Below are 19,731 nucleotides of genomic sequence, written 5' to 3'. Positions count from 1 at the left end.
AGCATATTTACTTATTCTATAAATATGATACACATGACGTTGTGGGAATCGTCTTAGTATAGGCCCGACCTAAGCTGCGGTAGCCTAATACAAGAAAGTCGTTCTAAAAAAACTATAGATCATGACATGATTAATGACAAAACGTTCTTTATTCCAACCACTCGATTTCGCAATCATCTTTACATTAGTAAGAACACATTTTTACTAAATATTCCAATTTATTTTTTGCATTCAACATGTGTGTGGTGCTTTTGATATCATAAATAAATTTTCATATACAATTGCAAATTGGTGATGGCTTTATTATTTTTGTTTTCATAAGTCGGAAAACATTGAATCATAGGCATGTGGCTCCAAATATTGACTTTTAATATATAGTCAAGTTTTGTTGCTGAGTTGCAACTTGCAAGAATGATTGAATTATAGCCATGTTCCTCCAAATATTGACTTTTAAGGGTGTACGAGTGGTTAAACATTTGAGAGTGGCAAACTAAAAAATCAACCAATCAGAGTGCGCCACGTCAATCAGTGAAAAATGTTTAAACTTTGATGAAAAGTGTTGGCGATGGTTAGACACTTGGTGAAGTGGTAAACTTTTTAAAAAAAAGGAAAAAGGTGTGATTGGTTGAGATTGGAATGGACCACACCCCACACTACCCTCTCTCTCTCCTTCCTCCCTTCACCGAAGCCCTCTCTCTCTCCTTCCTCCTTTCACCGCAGCGGCATCCCTTCACCGATCAACATTGAAACCGCAGCGGCAAAGGGGTCGGCGGCGGTGTTACTGCGCGGCAAAACCCTTTGCCGCACCACTCCGGACACCCTAAGATATAGTAAAGTTTTGTTGTTGAGTTGCAACTTGAAAGAATGACTGGGGAGTTTCCAAATATGGTAATACCCAAAGTTTGAATATTCTTTTGTTCTTTTTGAAGAAAACTAGGTTTAAAAAAGTTCGAGCAGCTTATAAAGGAGGAGTTGTTCATTTGGTGACGCAAAGCGCAAAAATTCGAGCTCCGGTTTGGCATAAATGGATATATTTTGATGTTGGTGATTTATTGTAATGTCTTTCTTTTTCCTTTTATCCGTTCTGTACTTTTCCCTAGTTTCTTGTTAGAGCTTTATCTTTATATATATATATATATATATATATAAAGTTGCGTCGCAGTTCAAAAAAATGCGACACATAGAACATATATTTAGATAAAACACTAAAACCTTCCATAAAGTTTTTGTTACAAATGCAATACATGCATGCGAGTTGAATAGCTCGTAATGATGATTTTGTAGAAAATGGTAGATCCAACACAGAATAAAGAAGATAGCGACAAAATGTGATCGAAAACTTGTATTTTTTCACCCAACCCAGAAATATTTATTCTTACTAATTTTTTGTTTAAAATTCTTTATAGAAAAACAAATATTTATTCTTATCTAATTTTTGGTTTAAAATTATTATTATTATTATTCTTTTAGTTAAAATAGGAAAAGCTTTTGTATACAAAATAACCCGTCTAACAAGTTTTTCCACACAACTAGTTAGTTTAAAAAGGTTTTAGTTGTCTCTTTATACACTTGAGTCAATCTTATCGTTGAAAAGTATTTTGGTCTTGATAAGTTAATTTAATGACACAAACGGCATCATTGATGAATCTTGTGGAATATATTGTTTTATAAATTCTTTTTATTAAAATTAGTTAAATACTCACATTACAAAAATAATGGCAAAGTTAAGGAATTCATCGTATTAAGAATATTCATTGGTTCAACTATATGTCATTTGTAAACAACTAAAAATCAAATTTACGGAGTTGATTGAAGAGTTAACAGTTAATAAGAGACACAATAAAAGAGGTCGAAAACAAAAAAATCATTTTAAAACAGATATAACTTTGATCCCTTTGATATTACCATACCAACAACATATGGATGGAGATGATTTAACGAGCTGGCACTTTGAAAAGTAGTCACATGTAGTCTTCTCAACTCTTGGACCCGAACTAAATTTGACTTAAAAAACCCTCCTCAATTTTACGGTTTTAGATTTATTTCGTTTTCAATCACAATCATGAACATGTGAATCGTGGACCTTGTCAATTCACACTGTATCATTAGCCGCCTAGTATAATTTCTTCCATTAAAATTCGAAAATCATGATTTTGATTTACATAATTTATAATTATCTTGACAAACATGATCAATTTTGAATTATATAGAATGTTAGGTATTAGATCAGAGTAGGTTTAAGCGAAAGCGAACAAACACATGTACGAAAGCAACAAAAAATAAAGAACACGAAAATTTACGTGGTATGGTCAAAGTGACCCACGTCTACGGGTTGGTATGGCTTCTACGAGTTGCACTTACGTTCGACTAACTGAAAATGAGTATCGCATTGTAAATTATTGCCACCGCCGCATCGTTCGAGTTACCTACTAGTCTTGCACGTGTACCCCATATTAAAATACCTGGTTTCATGTCCTTGATTATATGCTAAAAAGTTCTTTGTTTACGAATGTATGATTATATGCTAGTGTAACACTTTGTTCCCGAGTCTCATTTAATAGGGGAGGGGGAAAAAAGAGATGAAAATATAAAAAAACCATGTTTCCGAGTTTTTTTAAGGATAGGAGGGGAGGGGAAAGGAGGGAAAAGGGAAGAAAATTTGTCTATATATTTATCCTTCCAAATTTGAGATATTAGGAGAGAAAATACTATTAAGTACTAAATTGCCCTTATATCTATAGATATAATTTGCAACTATAGATGATGATTTGGAGGAACAACTTACGGGAAACAGGTAACCCCTGGATTTCGTTCATGAACTCCTCCGTGTTATTGATGTGACCCAATTTGAGTTTACTTTACACCGAATTGAAGTTATTTGTATGGATTTTAACACTGACTTTTACACTAATCGTCTAAACTCAGTTTAATGATATTAATGATGCAAATTGTGGTTTAATTTCTTGGAATCGGCATGTATTTCCATCTTATTTACTATAGATGTTCGTCAAGCAAGTTGTCAAGTGCATTTGGTTTTAAATTGCGTTATACATGGTTTCTCATTGCAAGTAAACAATCATTCTTTGTCCTATGTTTTCCGACAAACAAAGTTTAGTCCTAAAGCAGGTTTAAGCATTTGAGTCACATGGGTATGTATATAAAAAGCGCCCTTACCCTCACGCCAACTCCAAATTTTGTTATTGGAATAGTGTTCGCTATGCTTCGCCACAACACGTGACGTCATAAAAATAGTATTAATAATTATTGTTATTTATATTTCTAAACATAAGGTGTTACAAAAACTCTGAGGAAATAATCAAACATAATTCTTTAATTCATTATCGATTTATTAAATATAAATCACTTTTTTTTTGACAAATGCCAAGCTAGCCTTCCTAATTGAAGGTTAACCCATCATACTTAAGTTGTTGACTCAGGGAAAAAATCCCAAAATGTTTCTCCGTCTCGGCTCCACCTTTCAGGTTCTCATCAAACATCGCAAACAAATACGTCTCTATAGATATTCCCTGCTTTGCGGGCGTGCCCGTCGCCCCTCTAACATGCTCAACCAAATTCTTATAGTAAGTTCCAGCATTGTCTGGTGTCGCTTCCTCGCCACCTTCTGAAGGCCATCCACTCTCAGACACAACAATCTCCACATTCTCCCCACCGACACGCGCTTGAGCTGCATAATGCGCATCTAACATGGCATCAAAAAGGTTGGAATACTGTAGACCATTGTCATCAGGCACCACTGTCCCTTGTGCGGTAAACAATGCGTATTGGAGATTTTTGTTAGGGTCACCAAGGTAACCAAAGTAAGGGTAAATATTGGCTAGCATTGGCAAGTTGTTTTCTACTAGAAATTTAACTATAGGCCCAATAAACCCTTGCACATTGCCTCTAAATGCACTATGACTTGGTGGAGATGTGTTCTCCAAAAGACCCGTGTAGGTCGCGGTTGACACCTTAATCCGGTCATCAAGGCCCGCACCTTTAATAGCGTTGTGTATATTTTGCATGGCGGGGAGTACAAAATCTACGTACCCACGGTTCTCGTTATTTGGATCAACTTCATTTCCAACCGCGATGTATTTGAAGTTGACGTTTGAGTACTTTACGATGTTGTTGTTAACCCATGTGTTTGCGGCATTTTGATCAGTGAGTGATTGAAGAGCATCATTAGGAACGCCAATCATGACTTCGATGTTGGTTCCGCCGAGTGCTTCAAGTGTGGCTTGAGATTGATTTGGATCATATATTCTCATCCTTGATATGCCTTTGTTTTGGAAAAGGGTTACAACGTCTTGTTCTGATGGCAAATTGTTGCCATTTCGACCGTTGCATACGCCTACGGGTTCGGCATCTGTTTTGCACCAAATATAAATAATATCGTTAAAACATATAGGGGAAGGTTAACGTGCAATATCCCTTGACACATGATATGAAATTACCCACGTTATAAAACTTAAAACCCTAATCACCTATGTTGAAAACCATAAATCACGTATGTTGAAAACCATAATCACCTCTGCTTATAATTTTTCAACATTCGTTATTATGGTTTTTTAAACATGCGTTATTAATTATGGTTTTTACTATGCGTAATTATGGTTTTTTAACATGCGTGATTAGGGTTTTGAGTTTTATAAACTGCGTAATTTCATATCGTACGATAAGGAATATTGTATTTTACACTTTCACAAAACATATAATACTACTTCTACTACTACTATTATTATTGTATTGTTATTATTATTGTTATTAAAAATATTACTAATAAAAATAAAATTAAAACTATGCATGATTAGAAAACTTGGATAATGAAATCATAAAAAAAATCCACACGGACGATTAATAAACGGATGGTTCAGTTATATGTTTTTTATAATAACCATTTTTATGGTTTGGTAAATGGTAATAATTATATAGGTAGGGTAGGGATCCTAAGAGAAGTGCACCCTATTTGAAAAATTTAAGAACCATTCTGGATCACACATTTTCCCTAAGCTTTTCGTAATATACACATATGTATAGTTTACAATTGACTATATACATATGTGTATAATCCAATATACATATATGTATATAGTCAGTTTTAAACTATACATATGTGTATATTACGAAAAGCTTAGGGAAATGTGTGGTCCAGAATGCTTCTCAAGTTTCTCAATTAGCTTAGTGCTTCTCACATGATCCTAACCCTATATAGGTTATAGGTATATATATATAAAACCATAATAACTAAAACAAACCAATACCGTAAATACCCAACATTTTTATTTTATATATTTTTTCTACAAATTCCTTCTTTTTATTTGACCGTATAAGAGAGTTCACAGCAGAAAACTTGTAAATAATATTGACATTTTTATGAACACAAAATCTCTTATTTTACATGTAATTAGATAAACTATAGATAAAATGAAAAGAGGGAAACCTGTGAGCATGAGAAGATTTACGAGTAGACCGAGTAGTAAAAGCTTGGATGCCATAACTTCGAGTTTATGAAATATTTCATTTGAGATCTAACCATATATATAGTGGACAAACATTCATGAGTCAACCTTAATTTCTATAATATAATAATATTTTTTTACTAATTTAATATAAAAAAGGGGATATTTTTATGTGAACTAACCCGTGAAACAAGTTATGAAATTTTCCACACTAGACTTTTAAGCTGTCTTGATGTTCTTTGAGTCAATTTTCTCGTTGAAATGTCTTTTAGTCATGATGAATTGATTCAAGGCCATATCTAACGGTATGATTGATTAATGCTATAAAGTATATTGTTTGATAAAATATTTTATAAAACTACTCATCACATTAAAAAAGATGAGAGTAATGCTAAGGAATTCAACCGGGTAAAAACTTTAAAAATTTTTAATCTGATTAAAGTTACGAAATTATTCCATATATAAATTAACAACTTTCTTGTGCATTATGACTTGTAATTTATGCTTGGGGTCTTTTTCAAAAAAAAAAAAAAAATCACTTTTAACCTTTGAAATTTTTAAGTTATGCTTGGGGTCTTTTTCAAAAAAAAAAAATTTACTTTTCACTTTTAACCTTAAAGTTTTTTCTTTTACTTTTTTTAACCCATTTAAAATTGAAATTTTTACTTTTAACTCAAACTTTTTTATCTTTTATAATTTACCACAACACTTTATTATTTACAACTTTGGTCCCCCATACATTTTGTCTTTCGCAAGTTTTTCGTTTTACGTTTCGTTTTAAATTTTGCGAGTTAACATATCATAGTGTGCATGTGAGGTTCAACGTTTTTGCTCTATTTTTTCATATTTGATAGACACGTCGCAACGCATCCATTTTTTCCCTTTGAAAACTTTCCCGCAACGGGCGGGTCCTAGATCGACTAAGTTATTATTTTGTACGTTTTACGTTTCTGGTTAATTTCTTCGCATTAAGACACTGTAACGGGTGTGCGTAGTTCAACAATTTTAGTCTCCTTTTCGTTCAGTGTAATTTTTACCATTTTATCTATTTTATTTTTACAATGTTAAGAGTCGATGTCGTTGGGGCATTGGTGCTACTTGGCATGGTTTTACGAACGTTTTTAACCTATTAATTTTTTAATATTTTGTTTCGGTTTACCCCTATACTTCCTTTACTTAAAAACTATTTTTTACGTGCATATTTTATGTACGGGTATGTATAAATATGATTTGTTCTACATTCAGACGTAAACTTTTTTTATAGACGAGTAATGTCAAATATAATACGTTTTCTTTTAAAGAAGCCATTTTTACGTGCTTATTTTTATGTACGTTTTGGTATAAATTTAAGTTGTTCTACGTTTCGGCGTAAACTTTTTTGGGAAATGATTCAGGTCAAATATAATATGTTTTTGTATTTATTTTATGTATGTTTCATAAAGTGTTTTTTTTTAACCGAGTGGAGTCAAATTATGGTTTCTCTTTCTCGCCTTTTTTCCGAAAGCTCTAATTAATCCCTTTCGATTACATGTGCATATTTTCCTTCATACACGTTACGTTTTCTATGTATGAGTTGGGTCACATATAATACGTTATGATTGTTCAATATGAATTCCATTTACTTTATGTTTGATCCAATCACAATGCTTATACAGGTTACACTGAGCTCACTTGGATACGTCGAAATGTGTGCTTTCATATGGTTAATGCATCATATAACGTTTGGATAAATCCATTCAATGTTTACGATGTACCCGCGCCGCAACGCGGGCGGGTCTTAACCCTAGTTATCCAATAATTAGCAGATTTATATACGAATGAACTGAAGAAAGAGTAAAAACAATAGAAAGAGATCCGTCTTTAAACAGATAAAGCTTTTGATCTGCATGGAAACAACTTAATGGCCTATACGGTTTGGAAAATAGCCATACAATTTGCCTAACCGCATTACTTAATGGAGTTTTAACTAACCCATCCTTCACAAGCTTGTTATGGTTTAACTTATAAAATAAAAAAAAAAAAAAAGAAAAACAATAAAGAAAATTGGTTATTGGTTAAGGTTCTATGGCCTCACATCTCTTTCTCCCTAACAGCCACTAAAGGGGTGACGCCCAAATGTTTGGCCCCCTCTAAACGCCACGTTTTGGTGTATAACGCCCTTTGTTGGTGAGGTGGTATAGGGCACCATCCCACAACATGCCGTGCACCAACTTTACGTTTTAGTTTGATTTCGTTTTTAATTATAAAACTCATGAATTGTGGATGTCATCAAATTACAAGTTTCATTTCACCAGCCATCTAATTTAATTAGAATGTCACATTTCAAATATCAAGATTGTGGGTTACTTCCTAAATTATAACTGTCAAGGGTATGATATAAAATTTATACACTTAGAAAAATGTATTACTCTTCCCTCAAAGCTTGTACCTTTTTTATTTGTACCTATGTTATGTCATGTGTCTCATAGGCATTGGCTTAATAAATTTTCCACTAGACCATTTGTACTCGTACAACGTCACTGGCTTAATAAATTTCACATTAGACCATTTGTACTCGTACAACGCCTTCTTGAAATAGAAGATTTTTATTAGCTGCAAAATTAATCCATATACGGGATATACGCTCTCATGCTTCTTCTGAACTTCTCTTTCATGCACGTTATCTTGCTCAAGCCCAAGCCCTTAGCACACCCGTAATAGTGTTTAATGCCCACTGAGGGTGACTTAGCATGGGGCATCAAGCCATTACACCGCACCTTATAATATTTTTTTATTTGTATCACATATATAACAACCGATTATTTTTAAAATAAAAAAGAAAAACAAATAAGAAATTACTAAAAAAAAAGTCCAACAGCCAGCCTGCCTGCCTGCCTATTTGCTTATGTTCACATGTTAAAACGAAATCTTCCCATTAATATCAGTGTTTTAGACTTTAGAGTGTTAGTGACCCAAAACCTCATACCCCTTTTGTATTCGTGACCATTGTTGTAAAACAAGGTCTCCAACGCCGAGTACTTCCCGAGTAGTCGCTACAAGGTAGACTGCCGAGACGACTTTCTTCAACTCTGCCTAATTACTTGGAATCGATTATAATGCTGTCAACCTCGGTCGGAATCGGATCTAGTAGGTCAACTCGGGCCGAGTTTGGTTTAAAAAAAAGTAAAACATAATTTCTATGTATATCATATTAAAGAATATATATAATTTTCACATATTTTGTTATAAATATTAGTAAATTTATGTTATCTAACATATATTTAATTTTCCAAAACTAATTTCTTTATAATTTAACATGTCCGAGTACTTCCCGTGTACTCTCCACCCAGGCCGAGTACTCTCAACTCCCTTGTTGACCGATTAGGGAATGCCTAGCGACTTTTGCAACCATATTGGTGACTTGATAATAACAATATGGACGAATCTTATAAATCAGAATTAATTGGAATTAAATATTTAATATTTTATAATAATCTAACTTATAATAAAAGATTCCAATAAATGCCATGTGGCATTCTCTCTTTCAACCTAAAAAAACTTATTTATATTTTATTTTAATATTTTTTTATAATTAAAAATATATGAATATCAACAATTTTAATTATATATCTCTTTCAATGTGTATACATCCATTAATGTATATGTATCCACTAAAATAGGAAGTGATGATGAATGAGATTTTATTTGAAATAATAATAATAATAATAATAATAATAATAATAATAATAATAATAATAATAATAATAATAACAACACCAATTTTAAAGGATATATATGATTTGTTAATTAGTTTATAAAAAAAGATGTGTGGAATATATATGTGGCCGATGAGAAAAGAAAATTAAAAAGAAAAAAATATTAAATTTATGTATGCTTGGGTAGCTATTAGTGGTGTTCTTCTGGATTTTTTTCGGGTTTCAGTTTTTCGGTTCAAATTGTTTGGGTTTGACTTGAAAAAAGTGGCCTGATAACAGATCAATATAAGTTCGGATTGATCAGGTCTGGGTTATCTAGGTCCGGGTTAGTTTGGGTTGGGTTCTTCGGTTTTCGGGTCTGGATTATTCAGGTCCAGGTCATTTCACCGATAATGATTATACACACGCTTATGATTTACATTTTTTGTGATATTCAACCCGTGTAATACGCGGGTTTGTAAGCTAGTTACAAAATAAGAAAAATGTTTTTTAGAACGGCTAAGTTACAAAAACTATCAATAAGTCTATCAAGGAAAAATGTTCACGCATATTTTCAAACATATAGATGAAAATACAAATCAAAACTGTAGAGCACTACCGCTTCAAACATTCAATGAAATATTTTCCACATAATGGGTGGGTTATTTCTCCAACTTTAATTTTGAATTTTCTTCATTGAAATACGAAAGAGTTCAACAAATATTTGGCAAAAGCTGGTGATGAATTCTGTCTAAATATAATGACTTTGAAATATATGATAAATTGATAATAAATCAAAATCAGTGTAGAAAAAATATATAAGTTTATAAGTGAAAATAGGGTTACAAAATGATAGGCGTACGCAAATTATACATATTGTAAGACAATTTTCGATTCATAATTCATAACCCAGAAATAACTAGAAAAACAAAAAAAAAAAAAAAAAATAGTACTATGTTATATGTATGTATACAACTACAAGACCCATGCTAATATGAGTCAAACAAGATCCAACGTACATCTCAACTTCTTGAAGATGCACAAGAGAAAAAAAATCAAGTAAAGGGCTGTAGAATTATGCCTTAGAGATCTCAGATCAGCATCATTGGTGATTGAAAATGTGTTGGACGAGGTCTCAACTAAAGCTTTGCTACAAGGATTACACAAAAAAAACGAGTTAAATACAGGGTAAGAGCTTTCTTCTCCTCCACTCATAAGACCATTGGGTGTGGTTTGGGTAGTCCCTTTGGGGACTATCCGCCACGTAGGCGCCACGTCACATTCGATAAACGACCATCCAAAGGGGATTATCCAAGGGTGTTGGGACTACCCAAAGTTAATAAAAAACTAATATATAATAAATAATTAAAACAAAAAAAAACTCTCTATCTCTCTCTATGTGGTCCCCACCATCAGCCATCAGCCAATCAGAAAGCATCGTCGCCTCCGTCTTCCTTCCACCGTTGGCGACGTGACGAGCCCCAAGGGGGCGGTGTGCGACGTGGGGGATGAGCCGAGACGGGGAGGGAACGACCCCCACACCCCATGGTCTAATAAATTTATATCGCGTGTTTGGATGGCTCATAAAGTTAAAGACCAGCCGACCCTAAGAATTCGTGTACCATGTTCGAACTCGAAAAAACATGCCCTTAGGCCTTAACGAAATTGGGTACTGCGCTCACTAAAGGTCTAAACATAATGCCAATGGGCTAATAACTAATCTAAACCATAAAAATAGATTTGTAGGTGAGTCTATGATGGTGTTTGTACGAGTATAACCTATTAATTTATTTTTTTACATATACATATCGGATTTTTTTAAATAATGTGCCCTTCGAAATATCGGGCTCTGGCCGGTGGTCCTTCCCGCCCACCCTCAGGACTGCCCTTGTTAAAGACATAAGAAGGAGACTAGATGACATTGCATCCAAGAGATGTGAGTTAAAGTTGACCACTTCAGGTGTCATAAGTCATGTACATGATATGGGAGTTGCATGTGAGATGCCAAGTAGGGAAACGAGCTCGCTTATACACGATTCTTCAAATATCTCCGGAAGAGATCAAGAGGTGGAGATGGTAACCGGAAAAATATGTGACAAAGATATAATTAAGGAAAATATGAGAATGGTGAGATTCGAGTGTATGGTATATAGAGTATGGGACGTTTGGGAAAAACTACTTTAGCTAAACTAGTTTATAACCATGAAAGGGTGAATAAGTATTTTGACTTAAAATGTTGGATGTATGTCTCTGAAAATTGATATAATAAAAGGAATCATCACATCCATAGATAAGAGTGAGTGTGGACTTACACAACTTGGTGTTATGCAAGACTCCCTTTAAAGCTAGTTATGGGAAAAGAAATTTTTAATTGTACGAAATGATGTTTGGATTGAATATAATGAAAGACCAAGTGGAACCAATTAAGTGAATCACTAAGTTGTGGGGCAGAAGGAAGTATTGTTGTAAGAAAAGGACTAGTGGTTATTATTCCAAAAGCTTGCATTTGCAGAAGGGAGAGATGGGGGTGAAATATGTGAGCTAGAGCCTATTTGAAGGGAGATAGTTGAGAAATGTAATGGACTGCCTTTGGCAGTGAAGACCTTGGGTAGCTTAATATGGTCGAAAAGAGGTACAAGAGATCGGGAACATGTGAAATGCAGCGTCATATGGAACTTGCAAGGACATGACGTCTTGTCTGCTTTGAAGTTAAGCTATGATAACTTGCTTCCACATTTAAAGAGATGTTTTGCTTTTTTTTTTGTTTCCTAAAGGCTACGGTATGGTTAAGAATATTGTGATTCAGTTGTGGGTTGTTAACATATTCATTTCATCCAGAGCAGAAATCTACTTGTATGTTCATGTGGAAGAAATTTTAATTGTTTGGTTTGGAGGTCTTTTTTCCAGGTTGTTGTGTATAAAACTAGGTTGTTGTGTATGAAACTGATAGATATATGATGCATAATCGTGTGCATGACATGGCCCAACATGTGATGGGAAATGATTGTTTAGTTATAGAGCATGTGTGTAAGGAGGTTAAAATACCAAATGAGGTGCTTCATTTTAGCTCACCACATCCCGATTTTCTCTTTTCACCAAAGGAATTAAGAAACCTATCAGGCTCATTTATAGTAGTTCTACCTGAGTCGATTATTTATCTCCAAAACTTGCAAGTGTTGCTTTTACATTATTGTCTAAAGTTGTGTAAGTTGCCTAAAGGCACGAGATACATGATTAATCTTGAACATTTGGATCAGACGTTGTTATTAACTTTGGCATTTACCATATGGAATCAAAGAACTAACTGTCTATGAATGCTTTCCAGAATTCCCCTTGGTAAGAAGAGGGGGGGGGGGGCAAAATAGGGGAGTTGGGGGATCTAAATCTTCCTGAGGGAGAGTTGTGCATATTAGGAATTGATAATGTTGGAGTCTTTAGTGACGCCAAAAGTGCCAACCTCAAATGCAGAACAAATCTACTGGTTTTAGAGTTAGCTTGGTCGGTCGGACTATTCTTCAAGGAAAAATAAACCAGAAATGGTTGCATCTGATGAACAGGTTCTTGAGGGGCTATAACCAAATCCAAGTCTCAACAAACTAAGCATTTATTATTACAAGGAAGGATTATGCCTCCAAGTTGGATGGTCAATTAAACGAATTTGGTTGCAATTAATTTTCCTGGTTGTATGAATTGTGAGCATGTCATGGGACTTGGGAGATTACCCAATCTTAGGGTCATTAAGTTTGGGTACATGGATTTTTTAAAGTGTTTCCATGAAGACAACATAAACATATCTCAGGAGACACCACCAATTTGTTTCCTTGTTTACAAAAACTAGACATTTACAAACAAGTGTATGCATTTGGTTTCCTTGCCTAGTAACTTCCCAAAACTCAAGGAATTACGTTTAGTAGATGGTGACAGGTTAGTTTCTCTACCGGATGAGATGCAAAGTTTCAAGGATATGAATACACTTGAAATACGCGGGTGTCCATATCTAAGTGAAATTTTTGCCACCAGAACAATATTTTATACAGATAATTAAATCCATATGTAGTATAATAGTTACAAAATATTATTCAACCTTTCAAATGACATAAGTATATAACTTTCTCATTGCTTGTTTCATTAGGCATCATGTGCTAGCAAAATCCGTGTTTGAAAATAGCTAAAAAACTTCATTAAATCCTTTTCTGTTCAGGTTCTATAAATATGATCATATGAAGATTGGTGAGACTGGTGAATGGTGGCTGGTGCGTGATGACTTATGCAGTTGAGCTCGGTGGTATTTTGCTCATGATGTGCGCTATAAATTTGGCACTGATCGAACACTTGGTGCCTAGATTATATGTTTTGGTTTTTGTTTACTTTAGTTTTAGTCTAATGAACTTGTGGTATGTTCACGTACAACACTCGTTGACGGTAACTCTCAACGCGTTTGACCCTGTCCAATTTTTGCACATTTTTTATTCGAAACCTTAGAGATTAAAGATAATCCAAACGACTCATTTACAAGTAATCGGGTAAAACTACCACTTCTATCCATTAACAGGTCAACCGAAAACAACCCCTTTAATTAACGGGTCATTTTTATAAACGGTTCAACCTTGAACTGACCCGTTTGTTAAAGAGGTTAATTTTTTCAAAAAGGGTTTAAATTTTCCAATAACATGATTATAGAAACAAACAAGATGATTTTCTTGTCGTGTTAGGTATTGACACCCCTAGTAATACTACATAAACTAACACCTTCACCAGATATTGTGTTATAGTATTATGTGCTCACATACAAATGAAATAATAATAATACTAAAATATGAATTTCATAAAATTAAATCTGAATTATTTTGTTTTGTATTCTTGTATCATTGATCAAGCAAAATGAACTAGCGTTTACATTTTACAACTATCAATTCATTTCTAGTTAAATATTATCATAATATTGAAGCCGATAATCAAGAACAACTCCGCTCGTTTTATTATGTTTATTAGTTTATTAATGGGTCGAACAACTAACTCGTTTATGTTTGTTTTGTATTTGGCATCTAATTAGTGGGTCAAGACATTAACAAGTCCACTAGGTTTAACTGTATGGGTCATTGAGTTTGGGACGTGATGTGCAAACGTGTGTGAGTAAGGATACATAACGGTACCGCATGAACGGTTAACATGGAAAAGTCGCATCCTTTCTGTGAGTCATCGTATCCCTTCACTCACACCCATTCAATAGTATGTATACACGGTTCCATCCTCAGATTATATATGCAAGTTTCGATTGAAAACGTGTTTGCAAGTTCAAGTTCTAGTTCATGTTTCTTGTTTCGGTTAGTTACAATTTTTGTTTCTTGTATTTTTCGTTTAAAGATGAAGTGGTGTGATGTTTGTGGAGATTTTACATATATGTGTGATCATCATTCTTCCCAGTCTGATTGGTCCTGGGAACCCGTCAACTGTGATACCAACATTGGTATCAGAGCTAAGGGTTCGGTGAAAACCAAGAAAGATGATGGTGGTTCTGGAGATCATCTGTGGGATAAAGGAAAATCGGTTGGTGCCGATTTTGGTGATGAAAGGATGAATGCTGGAAAGTGTGGCCAGGGCTGCAACAAAGGGAAGTATGTTGCGCAGTGGAAGCAATCTACGCTTTCGTGGAAATCACCCATCAAGAACTTTCCCAAGAAGATGGTTCCGAAGGGTTTCACGAAGAAGTTTGGCCATAATGGAAGTGCACCAGTCGTGAGACCGAGAAAGGCCAGGATTCACTGTTTCATGTGCAAACAATTTGGGCACATTGCTTCTATTTGTCCGAGTAAGTACATCAACCTTACCCCATTACCTGTAGAAAAATGACTATTTAGTTGATGGTGCTTGCAGAGGAAGCTATGATTCAATTTGGGTAGTGGATCCAAGTTTTAAGACACACATGACCGGGAATAGGAGTGTTTCAAATGTTTTAAGAGGCATTTTGGTATGACGATGAATAATAAGAAGAAAGAATTTCCATTCGTTCATGGGGTTGGTGAAGTTAAGATACCGGTGGATGGAAAAGTAAGACCATACCGTGTGTTAGTTACGTTCCGAGACTTAAGAAAAACGTTTTAAGCCTAGAGCAATTATTGTTTCAATGAATTGAAACGGTTACTATCGGTGATACTTGTATTTTAAAGAAAATGTCCAGTAGTCATGCGAAAGGGTTTGATGTTTTTGAGAACAAGTCGGAAAAAGAAGTGGAAGAAGAGTATCTAGACAAATTCTACGAGGGTCTAGATGTCGAAAACGGGCACCGCAAGGATAAAGAAAATATCAAAGAATATGTTGAAGGGTATTACGAGAAAGAGTTTGAAATAAAGAGAGAAAAATCGGAGGTTGAACGGTGAAGGCACATTGGGTATCAAAAAGAAGGAAATCGTTTACTCGAAAAAGGCAAAAGTCGGATTCATGATTTATTACGAGGGCTTGAAGGATAATCCATTGCAATCTGAAAAGAGTTACGTCAAAGGGCAGTGGTCCTTTCCTAAGATGAGGAGGATGTCATAAGAATGACATGATCGTTGAAAGTTGTATAGAAGGGTTAGATTTAAGGTTGTTACATGAAGAGTTGGTCGGGCATGATAAGTTTTATGGCGCCACTTTCGAGGAAATCCTTTTATGGTTTATACCATGTTTTCTGCGGATCTTCAAGGAGAATGCTATGCCACCAACACTAATTGACGGTAGAGAAATAAGTTTAATATTGCTACACCGAATTGTAACCGTCAAGGGTGGAATAAAGAAAGTGATCGAGGATGATCTTTGGGACGAAGTAGCGGTCGAGTATGGTTATGAACTGGACGACGCACATATGGTAAAAGTTGCTTACATTTACTACATAGAGTTAATTGAGTGGTACTTCGACTTGATGAACAAAAAGGGAGACAAGAATGCACCGGAGGCTAATGGAGCAAGCACGAAGAAGGCACCACAAGAAGCGGTCGAAAGCGAAGATGAGCCGGACTTGGTGATAACCATCGAGGTCACCGGCAACAATGACGATTGAAGGAAGCAAGCGGATCACGGATGTTCATGCTTAGGAGGGAGATTGAAGCCGATAATCAAGAACAACAGGTAATCCGTTTGGGCCGCTCGATTTATTATGTTTATTGTTTATTAATGGGTCGAACAATTAAACTAGTTTATGTTTGTTTTGAATTTGGGCCGTAGGCCATCTAGTTACTGGGTCAAGACATTAACAAGTCCATTAGGTTTAAATGTATGGGTCATTGAGTTTGGGCCGTGATGTGCGAACAGGTGTGAGTAAGGATACGTAACCGCATGAACGGTTAACATGGAAACGTTGCATCCTTTCTGTGAATCATCGTATCCCTTCACTCACACTCATTCGATAGTATATATACATGGTTCCATCCTCAGATTATATATGCAAGTTTCGATTGGAAACAGTTTGCAAGTTCAAGTTCTAGTTCCTATTTCTTGTTTTGATTAGTTACAATTTTCGTTTCTTGTTTTTTTTTCGTTTAAAGATGAAGTGGTGTGATGTTTGTGGAGATTTTACGTATATGTGTGATCATCGTTCTTCCCGGTCCGATTGGTCCTGGAACCCGTCAAATGTGATACCAACAAATATAACCTAATTCTTAATTAATATGAATAATAATTTTGAATAAAAGAAAAATAAAAAGTTCTTACTATACCATGTGTCAGCTTATAATTATATGATCTATACTATACAGGCTGGTTGTTCTAATCTTTGTTTTCAAGAGTATGATAAAATTAACCTGAAACATGCACACTATGCACAGAGGGGTTGCTGAAATGGTTTGAGCTTTATAACACAAAACCTTAGTCACTAAACTTTATTACTTTTAAATATTATGTTTACGTTTTAGAGAACTATGGTGTAATAAATTTAATAATAACTAGGATTGCGACCCGCCGCAATGCGGCGAGAATTCTTTAGTTATAACTAAGTCAATCTAGGATCCGCACGTTATGTTAAACATGTCAAACGGGAAAAAAAAATAGACGATTTAAAAGCGTTCACCCACACACGCACGTTGCGTCGTGTTAACTCACAAAATTTAGAACGAAACGTAAAAACGTTAAACCAAAGACGCACGTTGCGATGTGTTAAGTAACAAAATTTAGAACCAAGCATAAAGCAAAAAATGAAAATTATAAAGGACCAAAGTTGAAAGTAAAAAAAGTATGAGGATGGATTGCAAAAGGTAAAAAGTTTTGGGTTAAAAGTAAAAAAACAAATAGTTTTGAGTTAAAAGTAATTTATGAAATACTTTTGGGTGAAAAGTAAAAAAAAAATCAATTTTTTTGGAAACCCCCAAAGCCAACGTTACGACAACCATATGCATAACCATTTTTTCTTTGAAAACCTACCAGAGCACACCCCGCGTTGCGGCGGGGCATAAAACGGTGTCAAATAGTACTAATGTCACACAACTGTCGTCGACCACCAACACTGACTCGACCTAGGATATGCGTGTTGCGACGAACATGTCAAACATGGAATATAAAGGTAAAAACGTTGAACCACACATGCACGTTGCGTCGTATTAACTCGAAAAATTTAGAACTATACGTAAAATGAAAATTTGCGAAAGATGAAAAGTATAAATGACAAAAGTTGTGAAGTTAAATTGTAAATAATGAAAAGTTTTGGGTTAAAGTTAAAAAAAATATGTATGGTTAAAATTGTAAAAGGTAAAAATATTTGGGTTAAAAGTAAAAAAGTCAACTTTTTTTTTTTGAAAAACACCCAAAGCACAATGTCCAAGTGATAATGCACAAAAAAGTTGCAAACTTATATATAGAATAACTAGGGTTAAGAACCGCCCGCGATGCGGCGTGGGTACATCATAAACATTGAATGGATTAGTCCAAACGTTATATGATGCATTAACCATATGAAAACACACATTTCGACGTATTCAGTTGAACTCAATGTAACTTGTATAAGCATTGTGATTTGATCAAACGTAAAGTAAATCAAATTCATATCGAACAATCATAACGTATTATATGTGACCAACTCATACATAGAAAACGTAACGGGTATGAAGGAAAATATGCACATGTAATCAAAAGGGATTAATTAGAGCTTTCTAAAAAAGGGAGAAAAAGAAACCATAATTTGACTCCACTCGGTTTAAAACAAACTTTACGAAATATACATAAAATAAACACGAAAACATATTATATTTGACCTAAATCATTTCCCAAAAAAGTTTACATCGAAACGTAGAACAACTTGAATTTATACCAAAACGTACATAAAAATATGCACGTAAAAACGTCTTTAAACGAAAACGCATTATATTTAACATGACTCGTCTATAAAAAAAGTTTACGTCGGAATGTAGAACAAATCATATTTATACATACCCGTACATAAAATATGCATGTAAAAAATAGTTTTTAAGTAAAGGAAGTATAGGGGTAAACCAAAACAAAATATTAGTAAAAAATTTAATAGGTTAAAAATGTTATTAAAACCGTGCCAAGTAGCACCAATGCCACAACGACATCGACTCTCAACATCGTAAAAAAAGTAGATAAAATGGTGAAATTACACTGAACGAAAAGTAGACTAAAATCGTTGAACCACGCACACCCGTTACAGTATGTTAATGCGAAGAAATTAATCAGAAATGTAAAACGTAGAAAATAATAACTTAGTCGATCTAGGACCCGCCTGTTGCGACGAACTTTTCAAAAGGGAAAAATGGACGTGTTGCGACGGGTTTGTCAAATATGGAAAAATAGAGCAAAAAAACATTGAACCTCACATGCACGCTACGACATGTTAACTCGCAAAATTTAGAACGAAACGTAAAATGAAAAACTTGCGAAAGACAAAAAGTATGGGGGACCAAAGCTGTAAATAATAAAGTGTTGTGTTAAATTAAAAAAGATGAAAAAATTTGAGTTAAAACTAAAAATTTGAAATGGGTTAAAATGTAAAAGAAAAACCTTTAAGGTTTAAAGTGAAAAATGAAGTGTTTTTTGTTTTAAAAAGTTCCAAAGCATGATGTACAAGTCATGATGCACAAGAAAGTTGCTAATTTATATATGGAATAATTTCCACATTAAAGTTTAAAGTTGTTTGGTTGATATCTAGGGGGTGTTTAGCCTAGCCTTTTTAACAAAGCTTATAGTTTTTTAATCGTTTTTTTTTTTTTTTTTACAAAATAAGCTTAATTTGGTGTTTGGTTTAGCTTTTTAAGCTTATGCTTATTAGCTTATATAAGCTTATTTAAAGAAGCTTATTTGAAGATGGTAAGCTTATTTAAAGAAGCTTATTTGAAGATGGTTTTTTAGCTTATTTGAAGAATGATAGAAAATAAGCTAGAAGCTAATCCAAACATTTAAAAAGGACTTATCAAATGATAGAAAATAAGCTATAAGCTACTTTAAAAATAATTATAAGCCAAAAAATAAAAGCTAGGCCAAACACCCCCCTAATACTTGGGATAAGATAGACCACATGTTGATAACACACTACAAGTGGATAAGAAAGATTGCTTTTTCAATTTCCTCATTTTCTGGGCATTGGTTTTCAAACAAAGAGTTCTTGAATTACGATC

The 19,731-nt window shown here is 34.2% G+C and overlaps 1 protein-coding gene across 1 annotated transcript; it reads right to left on the bottom strand.

The window, feature by feature from the left end:
* Positions 1–3,313: 3,313 nt before the first annotated feature.
* Positions 3,314–5,521, bottom strand: LOC110883145 (glucan endo-1,3-beta-glucosidase). Its single transcript, XM_022130978.2, has 2 exons — positions 5,441–5,521; positions 3,314–4,366 (listed from the first exon to the last, which is right to left on the bottom strand). The coding sequence occupies exons 1-2, from the start codon at positions 5,493–5,495 to the stop codon at positions 3,396–3,398; spliced, it is 1,026 nt and encodes a 341-aa protein (XP_021986670.1). The 5' UTR covers positions 5,496–5,521; the 3' UTR covers positions 3,314–3,395.
* Positions 5,522–19,731: the final 14,210 nt, after the last annotated feature.

This window comes from Helianthus annuus, chromosome 1 (assembly GCF_002127325.2).
Source record: "Helianthus annuus cultivar XRQ/B chromosome 1, HanXRQr2.0-SUNRISE, whole genome shotgun sequence".
Classification (NCBI taxonomy): domain Eukaryota; kingdom Viridiplantae; phylum Streptophyta; class Magnoliopsida; order Asterales; family Asteraceae; genus Helianthus; species Helianthus annuus.
Note: the sequence above shows the minus strand (reverse complement) of the source record. Positions and strands in the feature narration are given on the sequence as shown.